General features: G+C 40.9%; 1 protein-coding gene and 1 long non-coding RNA gene across 4 annotated transcripts in view; one reads left to right on the forward strand and one right to left on the reverse strand.

Annotated features, from left to right (window-relative positions):
- The window catches only part of EML5 (EMAP like 5), a 305,038-nt gene that overhangs the window by 21,657 nt on the left and 267,896 nt on the right, over positions 1 to 15,485 (reverse strand). The window contains exons 29-33 of one of the 2 annotated variants that reach the window (XM_074956085.1): positions 14,286 to 14,364; positions 13,937 to 14,044; positions 12,719 to 12,848; positions 5,372 to 5,470; positions 2,938 to 2,958 (exon numbers count right to left, since the gene is read on the reverse strand). In XM_074956085.1, coding sequence (XP_074812186.1) covers positions 2,938 to 2,958; positions 5,372 to 5,470; positions 12,719 to 12,848; positions 13,937 to 14,044; positions 14,286 to 14,364 — 437 coding nt within the window. The remainder of the gene's footprint in view (positions 1 to 2,937; positions 2,959 to 5,371; positions 5,471 to 12,718; positions 12,849 to 13,936; positions 14,045 to 14,285; positions 14,365 to 15,485) is intronic. The other variant, XM_074956087.1, reaches the window with a different exon arrangement.
- The window catches only part of LOC141989422 (uncharacterized), a 33,404-nt gene that overhangs the window by 746 nt on the left and 17,173 nt on the right, over positions 1 to 15,485 (forward strand). The gene's annotated exons all lie outside the window — the stretch shown is intronic.

Here is a 15,485-nt window from a genome sequence, read left to right on the forward strand (position 1 = left end):
AGACAAGACCTTGGAACATGTTGAAGACTGTTTTCAAGTGGATCAATTTCTGAGAGCACACTAATTCACTCTTCTTAAGGCTAATAATAAACCCCATATGAGTAAGCAGCTGTACTGACTCACAAACTACTTTTGGAGCCTCTAGAGCTGACTGAGCTTTCAGAAGCCTGTTATTGAGATACAGCAGAACGTGCTGGTGGGGGTGGGAGCAATGCAAGGATAAAGTGTCAATTAAAAGTGCTCTTGACCCAGAGCAAAGCAAATATTTTTGATGTGATGGTGTGATGTATATGCAGGTGTGTTTTTTTGAAAGTGAGGATGCCCGCAGGTTCAACCCCTGCTATAACTATCTGGGTTGTCTCTATTTTGAATTTCCTGTGTGGTACAAGGGGTTTGGACCCCACTGGGAGCTGGGCATCTGAGTGTTAAAGACAACTTCTGTAAGTTGCTTTCAGTTAAGTCTACAGCTGCTAGGGGATGTGGTTCAGACCTGGGTCTGGGTTTGCAGCAGGCTAGCAGGTCTGGCTCAAACCAGACAGAGCACTGAAGTCCTAAGCTGCCAGGGCAGGAAAGCAGGGGCAGAAGTAGTCTTGGCACATCAGTTGGCAGTTCCCAAGGGGGTTTCTGTGATCCAACCCATCACCCCCCGAACTGCAACCCTCTGCCCCCGCCCTCAGCCCCCCCAACCCTGGAGCACCCTCATCCCTGGCCCCACCCCAGAGCCCTCACCCCCTCCCATACCCCAACCCCCTGCCTCAACCTGCAGCCCTCTCCTGCATTCCAAATTCCTCGGCCCCACCCCCCAGACTGGAGCCCCCTCTGAGCACCAAAGCCCTCATCCCTGGCCCCACCCCAGAGCTTGCCCCACAGCCCAGAGCTCTCACACCCCCACACCCCAACCCCTTCCCCAGCCCTGAGCCCCCCCCTTCACCCCAAACCCCTCATCCCTGGTTCCACCCCAGAGCCTGCACCCCCAGCCCAGAGTCCTCACCCCCCCCCCGTACCGCAATCTTCTACTGCAGCCCAGAGCCCCCTCTCACAGTCTGAATCCCTCGGCCCCACCCCCCAGCCTGGAGGCCCCTCCCAACTCTCTGCCTTATCCTCGGCCCCATCCCAGAGCCAGCACCCCCAGCCCAGAGCCCTCACCCCCTCCCACACCCCAACTCCCTGCCTCAACCTGAAGCCCCCTCCCCATCCCCCAGTCTGGAGCCCTCTCCTGCACCCCAATTCCCTCATCCCCAGCCCCCCCAAGCCTGCACCCCCAGCCGGAGCCCTCACCCCCTCCTGCACCCCAAGCCTCTACCCCAGCCTAGTGAAAGTGAGTGACGGTGGGGGACAGCGAGCCACTCAGGCACGGGGAATGTAGTGAGTGGGGGTGGGTCCTCAGGGAAGGTGCAGGGAAGGGGGTGGGGCCTCAGGAAGTGGAGGGGTTAGGGTGTTCAGTTTTGTGCAATTAGAAAGTTGGCAACCCTATCTTCATCTAGACTCCACAAATGTGAATTTGAGTAAGTCTACCACAATAGGGTTAGCTGGAAGAAAAATGTGGTTCCCTCTGTTTGTGCTCTTCTCAAAATCTCTGCCTTGATCTTGCTCCTCCCTCATGAAGGTCATGGTCTGCCTGCTGAGTATCTGTCCTAGCATTTTGTGGGGTCTCCTCTCTCTCTTTAGTCAGGGTAAAGGTTCCATGGGCAAGCAGGGCAGAAGAGATCTGCATTAGAATGAACTAGACCTGTTCTGCAGTCAATACAACATTTCAAGTGCCCTTCTGATCCTGATGCCAGCAAACAATTTGGCATGGAGATACTTAAAACATCATAATGAAGAGCAGCAGCAGCTCAGATTCTAGTCTAGTAGCTCCACAAAGAAGAGAGAATATAGTGCAGGACCCAGGCAATGCCATCAGGAATTATATAGGCCTATTAAGACATAGAAGGTCAAACTAAAGCTGTGCTAGGAGGGTGAATGAGGCAGCAGAAGTGCCTAAGTGGGAGTTAGTGGAGACATTATGCAGCACTAGAGGGGTTCCTCCTGAACTCATGGAAACAGCCATATTATGGTTACCTCTTACATAGGAGTATTGGTTGGAAAAAGGCTCCCTTTTATGATCTCTCCCATCCTTAATGCAACCTTCATTTGGCATATTCAAAAAAAATCAACACACTTCAAAATTTCACTGACCATGTGCTCATCACATGCATAATTTTTATCATATTCTCTATATACACACAAACCCACTTTTATGCATCTCTGTGTCTGATGTGTGACAAACAACTACAATGATTGCTCAACAATGAACTCACTCACACATGATGGTGATGGATCCTTAAGATTACAGTTAAGATACAATTTATTACTAAAAACAGCTCAATTGCAATTGTCAAAAAGACCCAAAATGATTCATCACAAAATTAAACTGACATAACAACAATCATTTTGGATCACTGGTAGTAATTGCACGACAATCATACAATAGATATGAAAGGTGGTTATTTTATTCACTCAGTCACCTAGGCCTCCTCAGTGGAATATTACTTTAAATGTGTACATTACAAATTATGTTCAGTTGAATTGTCTAAAACTGTTAGTTGTCAGCCCCAATAGCTTCTAAAAACTGCATGTTTGTATAGATATGCTACAGTAGCAGCATACGTTAGAAATAGTTTATCACCGGGCAGCAAGAAGGGAATATGTTTCAACAAAAAATAGTTTTAAGATGTGTTCTTTTGAATGTTTTGATCTTTGGTAAAGGAGATATTCTATTTTTAAAATTTACTGAGCTATTGTGGTTTATGTTCAGTGCTGAGGCAGTAAATGATTGATATGTGGGTTTATAAACTTGAAATATATTCTCAGAATTTATTGATCTACGAAGTTGTAGGCAGTGACTACTCAATAGTCTAACTATACCTGAAGAGGTTAAAATTTTATTTCCCTTACCTGACATATCTGCTGAGTCTCCTGTAATGGAAAAGCAGCAGAAAAATAATTAGATCAGAAATAAGATATGGGTTCAAGAAAATATATGCTACAAAAAGTGTAATTTCTTACCACACACCCTGAGGTCATCTTCTTGCACTACAGCAGTACCAACACTGCTATTATAGTTAAAGTTGAACAAATATTGATGTCTAAAGTCTAAGTGGTTTCAGTCACATTTGGAATACAAATGGCTAGCATGAATGTATTTTGTCTTCAACTGTGTGAGTTATAAAATGTACAAATGTCACTTGGGTCTACGCTTGAGTCCTTCTCTGCCTAGCTCTAAATTAATAGCATTTTTTACATGTTTCAGGCATGCTAACCAATTAAGTAAACAAATGCCCAGAGGGAAATAATGTTTGAGATGGTATATTAATAAAGGGCCTGATCCTGACATGTACTGAACCCCCTCTACTCCCATTTACTTCAGTAGAAGTTATACGTGATCAGCATTACACAGGAACATGCCCAAATTAGAGAAGCAATTAAGCATTCTGCATAACATAACGGATTTAGCATCATCATAAAACACTGCAATGAGATATTCTGATGTCAAAACTATTTCAATGCAAGTCTAGAGAGACTCTGCTACCCTGCCATTACAATTTGAAAACACATTAAAGTAATATTTCTGTAAATCTTTGGAGACTGCATTATGTCAAAACTATGCTGATGCAAGTTATAACACTGTTAAAAATAACAAAAGCAAATAAGTATAGTAAAATAACCTTAATGCCAGTGTAAAGCTTTAAAAATTGTTTTGCTTAGAAAAAATGTTTATTTTATCTTTTTTTTAAACAATTCTCCCCCCCCTCCATTTAATTACTGGGATTATTTGCATGGAAACAATTTTATTTATGTGGAGTCATCTGTTCCTGCTCTTTATTCCTCAATCCAGGTTATAAAACAAGGCAGAAGTCGTTCTATTATTAGCTGCTTTACAGAATGCTTATGGGACAAATAAGCATTAAAAGTGTCCTATGTTTCCTCCTGGGTGAAGAAGCACAGAGGGAAACAAAATAAGCAAAGAACCATAGCTTTTGGAGTGTCATTGCATTCCTCCCATCCCATTCTGCATTCTTTGAGTAAACCTTTTAAAAAATGTTCAAAATCTAATCGCAATATTTCAATTTTGTCAAAAGATGTTTTATTCAACCTGAAACAAGTTTTATTTTTTTTTCTTTTCAATTTGCCAAAAATTTTGAAAAATTTTTGTTTTCAGTCCAACATGAAATGTTTTTTTTCCCAACTTTTCAAAATTCCCAGTGAACAGAAAACAACTGTTATTTTCCTTTATTTTCCCAGCTCTTCTTAGCAGTAACTTCAGTACAAACTTTTGTAGAGAAATAAAAATATATTCCTGTTAAGTCAATCTGGTTCCTACATTTTCTAAACTCTCAGACATTCAATATGTGCTATTATTTGCTAAGAAACGTTAAAAGATATGCAACATATGTTTGGGTTGTGGAATTGACAGAGGACTGTATTGTGCTGCAATGTCTAGACACAATAGTGTTGATATAAGAGTACTGTTGTAACGATTTCTTTTTTTATGTGTGATCTTACATATCAACTTTAATGTCATTTTAATATATATTTGTTTATACTAAAATCTAGATTATCTAGAGCAGGGGTTCCTAAACTTGGTTCATGGCTTGTTCAGGGTAAGCAGTAGCCTGGCCCGCAGCACTTCCCGCAGCTCCCACTGGCCAGGAATGGCGAACCGCGGCCACTGGGAGCTGTGAGCGGCCGTACCTGTGGATGCTCAGCTACACAAAGTGTCTTGCGGCCCGCCAGGGGTTTACCCTGAACAAGCCACGAACCGAGCCTGGGAACCCCTGATCTGGAGGGAAACATTCATTACTGCTTTGGCTCTGTTTGGAAGGTTAAAACCATTTATTATGAGCACTGTAGTTGTAGATACTGTAAACCTGTATCATGAGATAATATTACGTAAATTCACAACTATTCTTCCATTTAAGATAAAAATGCAGGCCACTGTTTAATGAAATGTTTTTCATTTGTCTCCCTTTCATCAACAGACTACTGTTGAGTTGGTTGGAAAGACTGTTTATGATGATGATGTCCTAGAACAAGTCAGGAGATTAAATGAAAGTACAGACGAATTTAAATGGGGCTCAAAATTTCCAAAATTACTTTCTGATAACTCTCCAAGCAAAATATAGGCTTTGGCTTCCTAAGCCTCTCAATAATTTTTGTTTAATTTTATTAAATTACACACTAGAAAAAAATAAAGAGGACAGGTAACTGAGTAACACTCATACAAACGGAGATAGCATAATCAAATAATCTTTATGTTTTATTCATGAACTCAAATGACCCTAATGTCATGCTTATATGTTAATTTCATTTTAAAAAAATACAAACATACCTACTTGGCCAGTTGCCACAAGGTTGGTAAACTTGGGGTGCTGATTTACAGTGAGGCACAGAATATCATCATTATGTTCCTGGTAAAAAGACTGAGAGCCTAAAATAAAAATACAAAAAATTAATACGTTTGTTAAAACATTTATGCATATATGGCAATGATTAAATTTGAAAAAATGTTCTAATATTTAATAGAGAATGGCCTTAAGATGACATAATATTCTACATTCAGAGCTTGGAGTCACGAATCACTAAATTCTAAATCTGGATTTGATATATACTTCTCAATGATATTGGACAAGTCCCTTAACCTCTCTCTCTCAGCTTTCTCATTAGGAGTATTGTGATAATGGATCAAATTTGTCCCTGGTGTAACAGCACAGACTTCATTGTTGTTACATCCACTATTGATATGTACCATTAATACTTATTTCCCTATCCCACAGGGTTGCTGTTTGATCATTAGTTCGTATTTATAATGTATTTTGAAGATGAAAAGCAGTAAATAATTGTAGTATGCTTCACTTTAATAAATACTTTTGAAAACATTCCATGCTTTAGATTAAAATTCTTACCATAAACATAACAAAGCTTTTAAAAATATACACCTGAGTAAATAATGCATTTGTTGAAAACAAACCATCAGTGCACCAAAAGATAAATTGCCATGGAAAATTTACCTTATAAAATTAATACACATGCTAATATATTTTCTGTGTCCTTTGTCAAAATATATTCTTTTAAAAACAGTTCAGTCATCTTAAATGAGCTCCTGTTCAAGGAACTGTGCTCCGCAAATGCTGATATGACAGAAAGTCTCCTGTTCTGACCACAAGCCCTAAATTGTCAATGCCCCCAGATGTGCTCCCCAACTTATTGAAGAGGCATCAGTGATTATGGTCATGGTTGGTGGAGGATGAGCAAAGGGAAAACCCTGGTGTACATTGCTTTGAACTGCCCAGCACTGTAAGAAGTCCAAGACTATCCAGCAATTGACAACTTGGGCAATAGACCAATTTCACCTACACTGGAAGAGGATGAAAGCACAGTCTCGCATGCTGAACTCCAAAAGTGCACGCAGACATATGGCCTCGTAACTTCAGGCATACACAGACCAGAAATGAAGGTTGAGATTGGAATGCCAGCCACAGGTGACAAATTGCTTGAAATCATTCGTTCGGCAGAAAGATTCTTGAACTTACAGAGTTTAGTGGGGCCCCAGTTTTCTGAGGTCGATTTTTTGAGTTGGTATTACTGTTGATTTTCCTTTGATCAAAATCAGACCCAGATGACTGAAGAGATGTAGACTGAATAGGACATGAAAGAGGACTTATCCTCTGTCACTCCCTAACCAATTGTCCAGGTATGGGAACACATGAATTCCTCTTTTTTCTGAGACATACTACTACTTCTACTATCATCATGTATTTGGTAAATACCCATGGAGTGGAGGACAGGCAAAAGGGAAGCACAGCATACTGATAATGCTGACCTGCCACTACAAATCTTAGAAACTGTCTGTAACTTGGGAAAATTACCACATGGAAGTTAAGAGTCCTGAAGAATGAGGGTGGCAAACCAGTCATTGTGATTCAAAGCAGGGACAACAGTCACTAGGGTAACCATGCGGAATTTCATGTATTTGTTGAGGCTGTGGAGGCTGAGGATAGGTCTCATATCTCCCTTGGACTTGGAGATCAGGAAATACCATGAGTAGAATCCCCTTGCCCAGTTCTGAAGAGGAACCTCTTTCATCACACCCAAAACCCAGACAGTCTGCATCTGCTGAAGGAGCAAACACTCATGAGAGGGGTCTATGGAAAGGAATGGAGTAGGAAGGTGAGAAGAGGAATGGACAGGAACTGAAGGCATAACCCAATCCCACAGTGCTCATGACCCACTTGTCCATAGTTACTGACTCCCAAGACCTGTAGAAGTAGGATAGCTTATCCCCAAATGTAGGAGAATGGCTTGAAGCCTGCCGACTGTAATGCTGGCTTCGGAGAGCAAGTCAAATTAGCTGCATACCCAAAACTGATGAAAACCAGGCTGACTGGTTAAAATTGGGACTAGAAGATCACTTATAAGACTTGAGCCCCTTCTTGGAAAAGTCTTGCTGCCTAGCAAGATAATTCAACCTAAAGAACCACTGAAGACAATAATGCTGCTTAAGTTGTTGCCCTGCAAAGTGATGCCTCTTTAATGCTGGTGTTAAAATCCCCAGCAAATGCATCATAGCTCATTTTTCAAGGAATGTAGCATTTTGTCATTTCCAAAAGCTGACCATAGTGATATTTTTGCCACTAGTCACCTTTTACAATGAACTCTTAAACTCTTCCCTGGAGGATTCTGGCAACTTATCTATAAATTTTGCCATTGTTTCCCACTTTAGAAAGTCATACTTTGATAAAAGTGCCTGGTGACTGGCAATGAGCATTTGTAAGGATGAGGCAGAATAAATTTTCCCAAACAAGTCCAATCTTTTAAAGTCCTTGTCCTTTGGTGTCAACTTATCTCTCCCCCATCTTAACCTCTCATTAGCTGCTCTTACGACAAGAGACTTAGGCGCTGTATGTGAGTAGAAGCACCCAAAAAACCATTCACAAGCATGTGGTATCTTTTATTTGCATGCTTCATTGTGGGTGTAAGGAAGCTGGGTGTTAGGATTTTTGCCGGTTCCAAGATTGCTTCATTTATGGAGAAAGTCACTCTCCCTGGAGCTGAGGATTGGAGAATATCCATCAATTTATGGGTGTTCTCCTGAGAAAACTTGTCCTGAATACCCAAGGCTGAACGATTTAAAATCCTCGGGTACAGGGGAGGAAAAATCATAGAATCATAGAATATCAGGGTTGGAAGGGACCTCAGGAGGTCATCTAGTCCAACCCCCTGCTCAAAGCAGGACCAATCCCCAACTAAATCATCCCAGCCAGGGCTTTGTCAAGCCTGACCTTAAAAACCTCTAAGGAAGGAGATTCAACCACCTCCCTAGGTAACACATTCTAGTGTTTCACCACCCTCCTAGTGAAAAAGTTTTTCCTAATATCCAACCTAAACCTCCCCCACTGCAACTTGAGACCATTACTCCTCGTTCTGTCATCTGCTACCACTGAGAACAGTCTAAATCCATCCTCTTTGGAACCCCCTTTCAGGTAGTTGAAAGCAGCTATCAAAACCCCCCTCATTCTTTTCTTCCGCAGACTAAACAGTCCCAGTTCCCTCTGCCTCTCCTCGTAAGTCGTGTTCCAGTCCCCTAATCATTTTTGTTGCCCTCTGCTGGACGTTTTCCAATTTTTCCACATCCTTCTTGTAGTGTGGGGCCCAAAACTGGACACAGTACTCCAGATGAGGCCTCACCAATGTCGAATAGAGGGGAACGATCACGTCCCTCTATCTGCTGGCAATGCCCCTACTTATACATCCCAAAATGCCATTGGCCTTCTTGGCAACAAGGGCACACTGTTGACTCATATCCAGCTTCTCGTCCACTGTAACCCCTAGGTCCTTTTCTGCAGAACTGCTGCCGAGCCATGCGGTCCCTAGTCTGTAGCGGTGCATTGGATTCTTCCGTCCTAAGTGCAGGACTCTGCACTTGTCCTTGTTGAACCTCATCAGATTTCTTTTGGCCCAATCCTCTAATTTGTCTAGGGTCCTCTGTATCCTATCCCTATCCTCCAGCATATTTACCTCTCCTCCCAGTTTAGTGTCATCTGAAAACTTGCTGAGGGTGCAATCCACACCATCCTCCAGATCATTTATGAAGATATTGAACAAAACCGGCCCCCGGACCGACCCTTGGGGCACTCCACTTGATACTGGTTGCCAACTAGACATCGAGCCATTGATCACTACCTGTTGAGCCTGACAATCTAGCCAGCTTTCTATCCACCTTATCGTCCATTCATCCAGCCCATACTTCTTTAACTTACTGGCAAGAATACTGTGGGAGACCGTGTCAAAAGCTTTGCTAAAGTCAAGGAACAACACGTCCACTGCTTTCCCCTCATCCACAGAGCCCGTTATCTCGTCATAGAAGGCAATTAGATTAGTCAGGCATGACTTGCCCTTGATGAATCCATGCTGACTGTTCCTGATCACTTTCCTCTCCTCTAAGTGCTTCAGAATTGATTCCTTGAGGACCTGCTCCATGATTTTTCCAGGGACTGAGGTGAGGCTGACTGGCCTGTAGTTCCCAGGATCCTCCTTCATCCTTTTTTTTAAAGATGGGCACTACATTAGCCTTTTTCCAGTCATCCGGGACCTCCCCCGATCGCCATGAGTTTTCAAAGATAATGCAATCACATCCGCCAACTCCTTTAGCACTCTTGGATGCAGTGCATCTGGCCCCATGGACTTGTGCTCGTCCAGCTTTTCTAAATAGTCCCGAACCACTTCTTTCTTCACAGAGGGCTGGTCATCTCCTCCCCATGCTGTGCTGTCCAGTGCAGCAGTCTGGGAGCTGATCTTGTTCGTGAAGACAGAGGCAAAAAAAGCATTGAGTACATTAGCTTTTTCCACATCCTCTGTCATTAGGTTGCCGCCCTCATTCTGTAAGGGGCCCACACTCTCCTTGACTTTCTTCTTGTTGCTAACATACCTGAAGAAACCCTTCTTGTTACTCTTAACATCACTTGTTAGCTGCACCTCCAGGTGTGATCTGGCCTTCCTGATTTCACTCCTGCATGCCCGAGCAATATTTTTATACTCATCCCTGGTCATTTGTCCAATCTTCCACTTCTTGTAAGCTTCTTTTTTGTGTTTAAGATCAGCAAGGATTTCACTGTTAAGCCAAGCTGGTCGCCTGCCATATTTACTATTCTTTCTACACATCAGGATGGTTTGTCCCTGTAACCTCAATAAGGATTGTTTAAAATACAGCCAGCTGTCCTGGACTCCTTTCCCCCTCATGTTATTCTCCCAGGGGATCCTGCCCATCAGTTCCCTGAGGTTGTCAAAATCTGCTTTTCTGAAGTCCAGAGTCCGTATTCTGCTGCTCTCCTTTCTTCCTTGTGTCAGGATCCTGAACTCGACCATCTCATGGTCACTGCCTCCCAGGTTCCCATCCACTTTTGCTTCCCCTACTAATTCTTCTCGGTTTGTGAGCAACAGGTCAAGAAGAGCTCTGCCCCTAGTTGGTTCCTCCAGCACTTGCACCAGGAAATTGTCCCCTACACTTTCCAAAAACTTCCTGGATTGTCTGTGCACCGCTGTATTGCTCTCCCAGCAGATATCAGGGTGATTGAAGTCTCCCATGAGAACCAGGGCCTGCGATCTAGTATCTTCCGTTAGTTGCCAGAAGAAAGCCTCATCCATCTCATCCCCCTGGTCCGCTGGTCTATAGCAGACTCCCACCATGACATCACCCTTGTTGCTCACGCTTCTAAACTTAATCCAGAGACACTCAGGTTTTTTTGCAGTTTCCTACTGGAGCTCTGAGCAGTCATACTGCTCTTTTACATACAATGCAACTCCCCCACCTTTTCTGCCCTGCCTGTCCTTCCTGAAAAGTTTATATCCATCCATGACAGTACTCCAGTCATGTGAGTTATCCCACCCAGTCTCTGTTATTCCAATCACATCATAATTCCTTGACTGTCCCAGGACTTCCAGTTCTCCCTGGTATCATAAAGTTGTCTGGCAACGGAGAAGAAGGAAGAAGCAGAGCCCATGGAATCTCCTGTGGCACCTGTAACAGTGGTTCAGGCTGAACCAGCAATTCTGGAGCAACTACTGTCTGTGGCTATAGTGATGGAGGTTCAGGAAGAGAGGGTACTGGAGGAATAGGTGACCTCGTTCTGGACTGAGCAATATCGCAAGGAGGCCACTGTGGGTAGGGTTACAGCATTGGTGGCCAGTAAGATCTGGGTCACAGACTTCTATCTCTATTAAGGGACGACCCTGGAGATGGCAGATATACTGACCATGCATTTGCAGAGAAGAAGTGGAGCTTTTCTTATACTAAGCAAAAGATATGATAAGATGCATGTTTTTCTAGGATATTGTAATGCTTCTGGTACACTATTGACCTAAGAATAGTGCTTCCCAAATTCAAACCACCAGGCAAATTGCCTGTATTGTCAAAACACAGATGATGATAGGGAATAATAAGCCCTTTGAAAGTCTAAGTCTATCATTTAACAGTAATACTTGGGGTAGTTGATGAACTAACATACATAGTATGGGAGGACTGAGACGTGAAATGTTAGTTTAACAAATGAAGACATAAAAATAGTCCCAATAATGTTTTTAAAACCTCTTTCAAACATTTCTAAAACAGTTTTTCCGTAACATATACCAAAAACATGAAACTGTTATGCGGGTCAAAGGTTTTATTGGCACGTGTTTTGGATGATCTGTGCAACTAAGTAACGTGGCCACTCAAATGCATTCACTTGCTCATGTCATATTTAACAAAAGCCAACGAAAATCATAGCAAATGCATTTCTATACTGTCTTTACTTTATTCATTTTTTTAATTTTGAGGGGTAGAGAGATGAATTCAAAGGTGAAGTGTGATGAATTTAAAGGTCCCACAGAAGTTTTCACTGTACATTTTATTATATATCCACGTGTGTTTCAGGCACATTCTGTACACATTCCAACTGGCTGTCATTTTGGATTACTTTAAGAGAAAACTGCTTGCAGCAATGCTGAAATTTTAAATGTATTAAATTCAAAACTAAAATGAAACATTTTAGGTCTCATGAGCAATTATCAAAACTTGCTCCGTGCTAGTTCCTGCAGCTGGAACAGAAAAACTGAGACTTTAATTTTAGTTTTGAAATTCCTCTTTGACTACAGACCTAACTCAAAATAGTGTATTAAAAGTAAAGCTTAGGAAAATTCGAACAGTAGCAACACACATCATCCCTTTTGACAGGAGGGAACCTAAGATGATAACCATAACCTGGAAGGTTCAACAGGACACTGTGATATGTCTCACAGCATCACAGTGACAGAACTGCAACGCCTCCTAAATTACAGATTCTTTGGCAGTATATTGCTGTCAGCTGAGAATGTGAAGACAATTACTTTTTGAACACACATGATGCTGGTACATGGAGAGGGAGTACTACTGAGTTACGAAAATTGGTATTGAAATAACTGGATTCTTATACCTCCCTCCAAATATTGTCCTCACAGGGATTTATTCAGATCTTTTTTTTACTACGTAGCATGAATAATACAGATCACACACTCTCTGATAGCACTTTTAGCTAGATTTTCTTCCGTAAATCATTATTTTGCAATTTTTCCAGACAGCACTAAGATTTTAAGTATACTGGTTATCACATGGGTGTTGCCTGTACACATGAGCAGAGAAATTTTCCGAAGTAGTTTTTCCTACCTGTTGCCACGTTATACAGAATCCCAACAGATGCAGTATGATAAATTATATCAGCCCCATCATTCAGATAGTGAACATTGTTCCTGCAGTCCTTGCCTCGGTATCCAAATACCAGCTCCAACACTAGATCCTAAGAAAACAGATTTAAGTCTATTAAATACTTTAAAACTTCTTTATGAATAAAGATTTCCTAGTGCTTTATTTTTTAAACATGTGTACTTGCCTATATTCACAGGAAAAATGAATTTTTAATGACGGCCAAAAACATCTGAGACTAATCTGCTGCCTACTATACCAGTATATCATATTTTCCCCGTATCTCATGCTATACCTTTTGATGGATGTTAATGGAAACAAATTTTTCACAAAAGATAGTATACACAGCCTCATCTGGCAAAAATAATATAACTCTTGATATACAAGATGCTAGGACACGAGTATGAATAGTATTCTTCACCAGTTTCATATTCCCATAGTCTACCTGATGTTGAGCTTGGAGGACTAGGGGAATTGGAATGCTGAAATGGTGCCTAAAAACTCCCAAAGCGTCATGGCAAAATACTACATACTATGTCAAATATTTTCTTGAATATTAATTAATAATCTATATTTCTAATATGGTGAGAATATTATTTAATATTACAATAGCAATCAGATGCCTAATGATGATCAGGGTCCTACTGTGCTTGACAATGACACAGATGAAGACACACTCCCAAATTTAAAGCACTTACAATTTAAGCAAACAAGTCACATCTGAAAAGGTGAAGGGATGGGGTACAGTCAAACATAGAATTAAAAAAAACCAAAACTCATATGCACTGGCGGGGGGAAGAGAGAAAGAGAGAGAAAATATTAATTAAGGCCCCAAATCCTACAATCAGATCTAACTGCAGGATTGGGGTCTAATGCTACCTAACCCTAAAAGCATCATTAATTGGCCATTACTTACAAGCTTCAGAAGAGATTTATTCTGAATTTGAGTTTTAAAGGAGAAGATGGTAGTGAAGAGTTCAGGTGAATTTACAGATGAGTTCAGGGAGGGTATTTCATGCATAAAGGGGAGAGATAAATTTACTGCATTCCTCTGAATAAACTTCAGAATTAAAGGTAATTTGTTTATCTGGTTTAGTAACCTACTGGTAATACAATGCATGGCCACATGGAAAAATCAGAGTTCTGGCCAAGTGTGATATTATACTGATACCCTACACTCACCCAAGAGGGACTCCATACCACATAGGCTGAATGTGCTGTTTCTGTAACTGATAGACTCTGAAGAAAGCTGTGGCTCTGACACATTTGTGGGGTGGGGTGACAATGGACCTTTCAGGGATCAAAAGAAAAATGAAAGATAAAAGATCCTAAAGGATTCCCTCCCAAAAAAAGAAATTTGCTGCTGTATACATACACGCTATTAACTATTTCTCTCTTTATACTAACTTTACCATATACAACCATTCACTTTATTGATAAGCAAATCATTTTTTTGGACAAAATAGTAAAAAAAAAAATGGGATTAAGGGAACGTTAAAATAGAAAAAAAGATGTCTGCAGTTTTCCTTACCTCTATCGGTCTCTTTTTTTTGCCAACGTTATTTGTCTGAAGTTTTTCAGGCTGTGGCAGTGCCCTACTAACTGGTGGTCTGAAATAGAGAACTGTGAATAAGAAAAGGCTGTCTGTCACCTATTCTGTACTAGAAGAGTATAGTCTAATCTGTTATCTGGATAGGGAAAACTGTTAAATCACTATGTTGCTTAAATTGTCATAAAGAAAAAAGATCACTGTGAAAAGAATAGCCGTCTCTGATTGCAGAAGTGTCACAATTTATATTGATCAACTTGATAAGTTTTTGACAATTCTGAAAGTATCTATTCGGTCAATTCAAAGTCTTATTTTCCAATAGGAATGAGCCAACCATTCTTAACTTCTAACAGCATATTCTTTCTCCATGTACTTCCCTTTCAATGCAATAATTATTGTTGGATGACCCACAAAAGTTTAGAGGCTTGCCTGAACTATCTAAACACATTTAAGGTTGTCCCACCCTTTCCCACAACTTCAAACAGACCCCAGTTATCTCCCCACCTCCTTTCCTACATTCCTTCAATAGACCCTAGATACCCACATCTCTTCCTACAACTGTAAAAGTCTCTGCTGAGCCCTGGGCACCTCTGATACAGTTCAGGTCAATTCTTGATTGAATAAATAGAAATTAGAGATAGAAAAGACCTATTAACATCCAGCCCATCTCCTTGCAAATGCATGTTTGCTTTTACATCCTTACAGTATATGTTCTAGTGTTCTGGTTAGTCTAGTTTTAAGTTGTTCAAGCAATGGGCTTCCATCATTTCACTAGGAAAATAATAATTTGATCAAAATTTGTTTGGTTATCTTTTTAAATATTTGTAATATTTATATATTGTAGACAACATATATGGTTTCAGTCACAAAGGACAATTATACATATATTTAAAAACTCAGGAAAAGAAATATATTTTATCGACCAAATTTAGGTAAGTATTGCTAGCAAATCTGCAAGAGCAATAGTAGCTGATTCTAGATAAAATGTTCAGTTGTTAAAAAAAAATCTTTTAAACTAAACTATCAGAAAAAGTAGTATTCATTCAAAATTGGGGATTTAACAAGTCTTTGTGAAGTCTAAATGATTTAACTCAGCTGAGTTTGTAAGAGAGTTAGTTATCCATCATTCCTTGTCGTTGAAAGGAAAAGCTACAATAGATCATAACTCTTGGAGACAATGCC

This window comes from Natator depressus, chromosome 6, assembly GCF_965152275.1.
Source record: "Natator depressus isolate rNatDep1 chromosome 6, rNatDep2.hap1, whole genome shotgun sequence".
Lineage (NCBI taxonomy): Eukaryota > Metazoa > Chordata > Testudines > Cheloniidae > Natator > Natator depressus.